Below are 9753 nucleotides of genomic sequence, written 5' to 3' on the forward strand. Positions count from 1 at the left end.
TGTCCAGCAATGGCGTGCCATCCATCTTTGTAAATGGAATGAGACAAAAAACACACTGGGCTTCTGGAGTGAGATTTGGAAGTTCATGGATGCAGCTGATATCAACCCCGTTTCAAGAACTTGCCATAGCTGCTGTGTCTGTGTTGTCCTTGCCACACTCGAATGCTGAAGTCGAGTGAGTATTCAGCCAGATAAGTGTGGTAAAAAGCAAACTTAGAAATCGGATGTCCTTGCAGACCCTTAACTCCATCCTGTACATTCGATATGGACTGAAGCTGTCTGGTGAGGCTTGCTATGAGCACCAGCTGCCTGATAATGTTTTGCAGCTTTTTGGCACATCAGCTGCTTACTAATTTAAGTCAGTTCCCTCAGTTGCTGAACCTGCCATAGAGAGCCTTGACCAAAATGATGATGACCCACTCTTTCTGTGAGCCAGCACAGCCTGTGTGTGTGGGGAGGGGGGTCTGGAAAATAAAAACAATTCACCTGAATTAGGGCCAGACTAGTTACCATAATTTTCTCACGTCGCCATTGACAGTTTTTTCTATTGTCTCTTTTTGGTCCATTTAGATTGTTAATGTAGATTGTATACAAAACAATTTTTTTTTAAATGTAATGGTTAAAAATGTTCATGTTTTACTGTGACTTGTTGTAGGCTCCTAAGTGGACCATAAGGTTAAAAACCAAACCAAATTAATACAATTAAACTAAAAATAAAAAAACTAAATAAAAAACTAAGTAATTCCGCCAGAATGTCTCTTTTGGGTCACTTTTGCCGGTCCCGAGCCCAGATAAAGGAGGAGGGTTGGAATTGTGACATTTAAAAAAACAAGAATCGACAGAAGAAAGTTCATTTGTAGTGCTAAACATATTTAAGGTGTTTTTTACTCACTTTTTGTCTCTCCCACGAATTATTCCTCTCTTCTACAGCATCCATCACAATTACATGCACATGGCCAATTATGCGAATTAGGCGATGACGTAATTTAGCGACTTCTAGGACAGCCAACAGCTACTTTCCTAACTGAGGAGTTGGCAACACTGAGAGAAGACGGGAAACCACGCTGGAAAGTAACGACGAAACGGTTGTAGCCTACATTTTGGTAAGTTAATTCTATACGATGTGTTATTATAGTTTCAATATGTAAATTCAAGTTGAGTTTGAGTGGTGCCTATATTGGGTTTGATTTAAGTAGAAACTAGGATAGTTCAAATGTGTCAACTAGATTTGATCGAGAGTCGCTGAATAACGGCATTTGGTTAATCATTTCGGAGTGGACATTTTTGTAATTACTTTTCTCGGTGAGTTTCCAATACGGTTCCGAGGCACAGGGTATAAGGTACAGAGCGTGCTCTTGAATTGCGAACGAATTCTAGAGTAGCCTAGCTACTTTACTGTGTCATACATACCTTTTTACGTTAACAGGCTAAGCAATTAACTTATGGCTAAGCCAGTCACTGACTCGCTAGAATATGTCAAGGTGTGTAATGTTACAATATTCTGATGTAACTGTCTCAGATGAAGACTGTCATTAAATGTTCCTGTTTAAAGTGCTAAGTCATTGTTGTGTTTTATATAACGGGTGGGTCTAATGCTGATTGGTTTAAACTGCATGCCATTCGGTGTCTATTGCACAAATTACCACCAGCTAAATATGACGTTAAAATGCCTAATTACTCCGTTCCATCTGACTGCGCAATCCACTGTCTCATTAGCCCGGACAGGGAATTTATAAACTTGTTCGCCACAATTAAAAAGCATCTAGACATTAACTCACAATTCTTTTAGACTAACATTTTGTTTTCAACAGCAGAGATTTGTATAAACCTTGTGTCTCCGACATTTGCAACATTGTTTCAATATTCAAATTTGATCTCTATCTGTCCCATAGTATTGAATCTGTCAGGATGAGACGGACAGCTATCGAAATAAGATTATGCTAATTAATGATATCTCAATAGAAAACAGGTCTAACGAAACGGAGTGCAGCTAGTTTGAAGTCTTAACAACTTCAGTTTGAAGTGATTGTGTTAGGCTAGCGCCTTTGAACGACAGTGTCCTGACGAGAACTCATTTTCTATGCCAGGTATAGTCGCCCATCAATAGCTCATTGTTATGGATTTATACAAATGTTATGATTTGTATGCATTTATGCAAAGGTTTTTGTTATCAGCCCTGTTGGCGTAGGCCAATATTTTATTTTCACTCCATATTTGTATATACGCTGAGTGTACAAAACATTAAGAACACCTGCTCTTTCCAAGACATTGACTGACAAGGTGAATCCAGGTGAACGCTATGATCACTTGTTAAATCAGCTCCAATCAGTGTAGATGAAGGGGAGGAGACAGGTTAAAGAAAGATTGTTAAGCATTTGAGACTTGAATTGTGTATGGGGGGGTGCAACTCAATAGTATGAAGGTGTTCTTAATGTTTTTGTACACAGTGTAATTTGTTATTTCTGAGAGTACTTTGACTCTTGTCGGGAGTAATTCTTACATTTCTTTCATACCAGAAATGTTTTAAAGTTTTCATTACCATTTCACCCCTATCGTCATAGCCTACAGACAATGGGCAGCCAGATATCTGTAGACAATGTTCATGTTGTGGTGGTTGGTGGGGGTTTCGGTGGCACCGCCGCCGCACAACAGCTCAAATCCAGGGGGATACCATTCACCCTCATTGACCTCCGTGACGCCTTTCATCACAATGTGGCTGCCCTCCGTGCCTCTGTTCAGAGTGGTGAGAACCTTTGACCCATTGGAAATTGTAACATCACTGGAAAAACACTGATATAACAATTCTCACTTAAAGAACCTTTGACATATTTAGTTACTTTCTCACAGGCTTTGCCCAGCAGACCTTCATCCCATATTTTAAGACATTTGGAGAGAATTTCCTTCAGGGGCGAGTCGTACGGGTGGACCCAGTGTCACAGACTGTAGCGTTGGATGGAGGAAAGGTACAGTAGACTATATGAGCATGCTGGGGGTTTATTATGTAATGTCGCTTTCTCTAGTCAGTTCAGCTCTAGCTGCTGAATATCAACTCAGCTTTGTATTCTTGGTGAACTCTCCTTACTTAGGCCTATGCAGTGGTGTGCTGTCCAAAGCAGACAGCATCTGACAGGCTGGAGAGTTGACAGTTTGCTCCTCTAATTTGATTGTGTCATTGTCTTACACCACAGGAAGTTCATTACTCGCACCTTATACTGTGCACTGGCACAGACGGCCCTTTCCCGGGGAAGTACAACATGGTGGCCTCCTATCAGACAGCCATCCAGAAGTATGAGGACATTGTGAAGGAGGTACATTTTCACAGACGTGCATTCCCAGGGCTGGTTTGTTGGTGCAGACTTAATGTTCATGTTTGATCTACACTGAACAAAATATAAATGCAACAATTTCAATTATTTTAGAGTTACAGTTCATATAAGGAAATCAGTCAATTGAAAAATTCATCAGGCCCTAATCATAGGATTTCCCATGACTGGGAATACAGATATGCATCTGTTGGTCACAGATACCTTACAAAAAGGTAAATGTGTGGATCAGAAAAACATCCCAAACATGCTCAATGGGTGACATGTCTGAGTATGCAGGCCATGGAAGAACTGGGTCATTTTCAGCTTCCAGGAATTGTGTACAGATCCTTACATTATCATGCTGAAACATAAGGTGATGGCGGTGGATGAACGACAAGCTTCCCTGAGACTGTTTCTGACAGTTTGTGCAGAAATTCTTCGTTGTGCAAACCCACAGTTTCATCAGCTATCCGGGTGGCTGGTCTCAGACGACCCTGCAGGTGAAGCAGCCGAATGTGGAGGTCCTGGGCTGGTGTGGTTACACTTCGTCTGTGGTTGTGAGGCTAGTTGAACGTACTGCCAAATTCTCTAAAATGACGTTAGAGGTAGGGCTGGGTGACATATCAAAATCATTTGAATTAATGTTTTTGCTCGATATTCCAAATGCCTGTATCGCAAGAATATAGGTTTTGTGTTGTTTTTTTAATGAGCTTTTACGTCTGCTTATTCTCATGTCTCTTTCGCTCTTCTGTGTTGTGTGCACCTCCATATTTACACCAGAGACCTGTATATAATGAAGAGATGCACGTCTCCACCCTAACAATGGGGGGAGTCGTCCCAAAGGCGTGAAGGCAGGCGACAAGCTTAGGTCCAAAATAAGCCCATAGAAATGCATTGGACTTATTTTGGACAGATTTTAGCGAGTGAAACCTCTCGCTTTGCCTCTTTCTCTATGGTTTACACATACCAAGCCCCTAGCTCTTACACCAACAAAGTTGAGAGATCACATCTTCCTCACTGACAAGAGGTTTCAATTTGCTGTTCGTATTTGAGGTTTGGTCCAACATAATCTGTCATATGGACACAAACACATTGAGACATTTATTTTTATTTAAATACTTAGTGGGTCGAGCCCCGAATGCTGATTGGCTGATAGCCATGGTTTATCGGCCCGTATACCACGGGTATGACAACATGTGTTTTTACTGCTCTAATTACGTTGCTAACCAGTTTATAATAGCCATAAGGCACCTCTGGGGTTTGGGATATATGGCCAATATGTCACGGCTAAGGACTGTATCTTGGCACTCTGCGTTGCGTTGTGCATAAGAACAGCCCTTACCTGTAGTATATTGGCCATATACCACACCCCCTTGTGCCTTATTGCTTCAGTAGTAGAGGAGCAGTTCACTTTTCTAACAATACTCTTTTTATATCTCTACTACTCAAATTGCAAGCAGAGCAGACACCACTAAAACGAGAGTATGAATGAACATTGATTCTGGAAAATGAACACTGTTTGTCGCGTGTGGCATTGGGGTACCACTAGCAGCATTTTAGCCAAATACTCTTTTATACTAGCTGTCTAGTCTGTGTTTTATAAATAAGCATGAACACAATTATAAACTCAACAAAGAAACGTCCTCACTGTCAACTGCGTTTATTTTCAGCAAACTTAACGTGTAAATATTTGTACGAACATAAGATTCAACAACTGAGACACAAACTGAACAAGTTCCATAGACCTGTGACTAACAAAAATTGAATAATGTGTCCCTGAACAAAGGGGGGTCTAAATCAAAAGTAACAGTCAGTATCTGGTGTGGCCACCAGCTGCATTAAGTACTGCAGTGCATCTCCTCCTCATGGACTGCACCAGATTTGTCAGTTCTTGCTGTGAGATGTTACCCCACTCCTTCCACCAGGGCACCTGCAAGTTCCTGGACATTTCTGGGGGTGAATGGCCCTAGCCCTCACACTCTGATCCAACAGGTCCCAGATGTGCTCAATGGGATTGAGATCCGGGCTCTTCGCTGGCCATGGCAGAACACTGACATTCCTGTCTTGCAGGAAATCACAAACAGAACGAGCAGTATGGCTGGTGCCATTGTCATGCTGGAGGGTCATGTCAGGATGAGCCTACAATGTAGAAGACTGGTACTGTATATTGTGAATCTCCCATAATAAAAAAAAAAAGGAAACTTAGGCAATATTGCACAGCCCTAGTTGGTGGTTTATGGTAGAGAAATTAACACTCCATTCTCTGGCAACGGCTCTAGTGGACATTACTAGAGTCAGCATGCCAATTGCATGCTCCCTCAACTTGAGACATCTGTGGCATTGTGTTGTGACAACTGCACAAGGTGCACCTGTGTAATCATGCTGTTCAATCAGCTTCTTGATATACCACACCTGTCAGATGGATGGTTTTTCTTGGCAAAGGAGAAATGCTCACTAACGGGGATGTAAACAAATTTGTGCACAAAATGAGAAGCATTTTGTGTGTATGGAAAATTTTAGGAATCTTTTCAGCTCATGAAACATCGGACCAACCCTTTACATGTTGCATTTATAATTTTTGTTCAGTGTATTTTGTAATACATTTGACAATTTTTGTACCTACGTTCATGTGTTTTTTTTAATGAAAATATTAGTAAATGACAGGTGTTTGATTTCTCCCTGCTGTTGGTCAGGTCCAGGCCGCAGGTTCGGTTCTTGTGGTAGGCGGTGGATCCACTGGTGTAGAGATGGCTGCAGAGATCAAAACAGAATATCCAGACAAGAAGGTAAAAATATCCTACATCCCTTTGTTATTCACACCTCTTAGAGACTTGTGGTTGGAGCACAACTAATGGAGCTTGCCCTCCATTCTCAAACACCCCCATGTTTCCAGGTGATCCTGATCCATTCCCATGTTGGCCTAGCCGACCCAGAGCTGCTGCCCAGTGTCAGACAACAGGCTAAGGAGGTGCTGCTGGAGAAAGGAGTGGAGCTGCTACTGGGTAAGAGGTTATGTCTGGCTGAGGAAATGTTAGTCAGGGTGACACAACATCACCAGTCAGAGTGAAAATGCAGTTTTGATTATGGCATGTTCAGCTGACAGAATGTGTGCAGAGGGTGATTGCCTCACTTCCTCATTATTGGATATGGAATTAGGATGTCTGTTGTGACTGGCACAAACAGTAATTGCCTAGAGAACCTTTGATCATCTGTTTTCATGCTAAACACTTATTATAATTCTCAGTGCAATTCACCTGCTGTTATGTAATTTCTTTCACACTGTGGCCTCACCTTTCCATCTGACTCTAGGGCAGAAAGTTTCTAACCTGTCTATACTGGAGCTCAATGTGACCAACAAGAACATGGTTATCGTGACAGACAAGGATACAGAGATCACTGCAGACCTGGTCATCTGCTGCACAGGCATGAAGATTAACTCTGATGCCTATAGCTCCACTCTGAGTGAGTTGTCTTTCTTGTCCACTAGGTGAAGGGATTATGCCATCTGAGTCCAAGGCAGCCCAGAAATTCAAGAAGTACTGCTCAAAGCGCTGTTGATAAAACTACTACAGGAGAATTCAAAATCTGTTAAACAGTTTTGCTGGATATATAAAAAGTTAATTAATCACCTTTCCTGTGAAAGATGGCTGGTTAGAGAAACCTCATATGATGAACTTGCATATTAAATTCCACATCTGCTCTTTCCATGACATAGACTGACCAGGTGAAACCAAAATTCCCTTATTGATGACTTGTTAAATCCACTTCAATCAGTGTAGATGAAGGGAGGAGACAGGTTAAAGAAGGATTTTTAAGCCTTGAGACAATTTAGACATGGCTGTGTGTTCCATTCAGAGGGTGAATGGGAAAGACCAGATTTAAGTGCCTTTCAACAGGGTATGGTAGTAGGTGCCAGGTACACCAGTTTGTGTCAAGAACAGCAATGCTGCTGGGTTTTTACACTCAACAGTTTCTTGTGTATGAAGAATAGTCCAATACCCAAAGGAAATCCAATCAACTTTACACAACTCAATATTAGGAAGGTGACCGCATGCGCCATCACACGCAGGTTGATTTTTGTCCCCACACCAGACGCGATCAGGACACGCAGGTTGATTTGTCCCCACACCAGACGCGATCAGGACACGCAGGTTGATTTTTGTCCCCACACCAGACGCCATCAGGACACGCAGGTTGATTTTTGTCCCCACACCAGACGCCATCAGGACACGCAGGTTGATTTTTGTCCCCACACCAGACGCGATCAGGACACGCAGGTTGATTTTTGTCCCCACACCAGACGCCATCAGGACACGCAGGTTGATTTTTGTCCCCACACCAGACGCCATCAGGACACGCAGGTTGATTTTTGTCCCCACACCAGACGCCATCAGGACACGCAGGTTGATTTTTGTCCCCACACCAGACGCGATCAGGACACGCAGGTTGATTTTTGTCCCCACACCAGACGCCATCAGGACACGCAGGTTGATTTTTGTCCCCACACCAGACGCCATCAGGACACGCAGGTTGATTTTTGTCCCCACACCAGACGCCATCAGGACACGCAGGTTGATTTGTCCCCACACCAGACGCCGTCAGGACACGCAGGTTGATTTTTGTCCCCACACCAGACGCGATCAGGACACGCAGGTTGATTTTTGTCCCCACACCAGACGCCATCAGGACACGCAGGTTGATTTTTGTCCCCACACCAGACGCCATCAGGACACGCAGGTTGATTTTTGTCCCCACACCAGACGCGATCAGGACACGCAGGTTGATTTTTGTCCCCACACCAGACGCCATCAGGACACGCAGGTTGATTTTTGTCCCCACACCAGACGCCATCAGGACACGCAGGTTGATTTTTGTCCCCACACCAGACGCGATCAGGACACGCAGGTTGATTTTTGTCCCCACACCAGACGCGATCAGGACACGCAGGTTGATTTTTGTCCCCACACCAGACGCCATCAGGACACGCAGGTTGAAATGCCAAATCACCTCTGAACCGACTACATTCATTTGGGGACACGTTGAAAAGCAATAAACATTTATGGCAATTTAGCTAGCTGGGAAGCTAGCTAGCTTGCTGTTGCTAGATAATTTGTCCTGGGATATAAACATTGCTATTTTACCTGAAATGCACAAGATCTTCTACTCTGACAATTTATCCACAGATAAGGGTAAAAAAAAATCTTGTAGCTTCATCTTTTGACTTTATATGACGGTTGGCAACCAACTAAGGTACATTACCACTACCGACTGGAGTGTGGACCTCGGTTCATCTTTCAGTCACCCATGTGGGTATATGCTCCTAAAAAAACAATTTTGGAGATGGGAGAGGCGGGACTTGCAGCGCGTCACAAATAAAATACATTTATATTTTAGCGCCTGGCTACGCACACGACGCGAGCAGTGTGGTCAGCATGTTAGTACACAATGTACAGTGGTCTAAACACTATCCACATGCATTTACTGAAGTTTTGCTGTTTTATATTTCAGATGGATGCCTAGCAGAGAATGGGTCCCTGAAAGTGAATGCGCACCTGCAGGTGGAGGGCTATGACAATGTGTACGCTGTTGGGGACTGTGCTAATGTTAACGAGCCTAAGATGGCGTATCATGCAGGTCTCCACGCCGGGGTTGCTGTTACCAACATCACCAACAGTCTGATGGGGAAACCCCTGGAATCTTATCACCCAGGTAATTGAGACTGTCTCCTCTTCCCAGTCTCCAATCTCTTGTAAACCCTACTTCTGTCAATGTTATTGTTTTGACCTTGATATCTGACTATAGATCATTCTATCATGGGTATATGCCCACATGTTTTCCTGACAGGGAGTGTGACCATGTTGTTAGCCATGGGCCATAACGATGGAGTGGGCCAGTTCAATGGGCTGAGGCTTCCCCGTTGCCTTGTAACTCAGGGGCAAGAACCTACTGCTGTGGAAAAGCTGGAAGGAAATGGGTCAGAAAGCTCCTTAACGTGTGCCAGACAGAACATTGTGGAGCGAAGACATGAGTGTGCCGGCACAGCCTTGACAGAGAGTGCCTTACTCGGGTGACAGCTTGCTGAAGTTTTGGCATTCTGACATGACTATTGATATGAGACCATATATTTGTAAAATATTTCTACGCAAGGTGATGCAAACTTTGTACAATGTCCATTTTTTGCCAATGAATGTTAACGTATGCCTTAATAAAAAATACATCCGAATTTTATGGTTAAATATATTTCTGTAATTTGATACAATTTAAAGAGCAACTGAGCTAAACTCGCCGGTTGTTTTTCTGCTGCTCATTTTTAAAAACAAGATTTGAGTCTTGGGGGTATGGTTCGATGTGGGTGTGTTATGTTTGTTTTATCGTACCCTGAAAGTTATTGTTTGTCCCTCAAGACGATAGCGATAACAGCCACTACAATGTCCTCAATGGTCAGAAA

The 9753-nt window shown here is 43.1% G+C and overlaps 1 protein-coding gene across 2 annotated transcripts; it reads left to right on the plus strand.

Annotated features, from left to right (window-relative positions):
- Positions 1-980: 980 nt before the first annotated feature.
- On the plus strand, positions 981-9528 carry aifm2 (AIF family member 2, ferroptosis suppressor). Of its 2 annotated transcripts, none has more exons than XM_014154056.3 (9): positions 981-1103; positions 2562-2743; positions 2848-2963; positions 3189-3308; positions 5999-6091; positions 6199-6307; positions 6615-6767; positions 8814-9014; positions 9150-9528. In XM_014154056.3, exons 2-9 carry the CDS (start codon positions 2572-2574, stop codon positions 9374-9376), a joined length of 1191 nt encoding a protein of 396 aa, XP_014009531.2. In that variant the 5' UTR covers positions 981-1103; positions 2562-2571; the 3' UTR covers positions 9377-9528. The 2 variants fall into 2 exon arrangements, with proteins under 2 accessions (XP_014009531.2, XP_014009532.2); XM_014154057.3 differs by lacking the exon at positions 981-1103 and adding an exon at positions 1950-2087.
- Positions 9529-9753: the final 225 nt, after the last annotated feature.

This window comes from Salmo salar, chromosome 18, assembly GCF_965601325.2.
Source record: "Salmo salar chromosome 18, fSalSal1, whole genome shotgun sequence".
NCBI classification, from domain to species: Eukaryota; Metazoa; Chordata; class Actinopteri; order Salmoniformes; family Salmonidae; genus Salmo; species Salmo salar.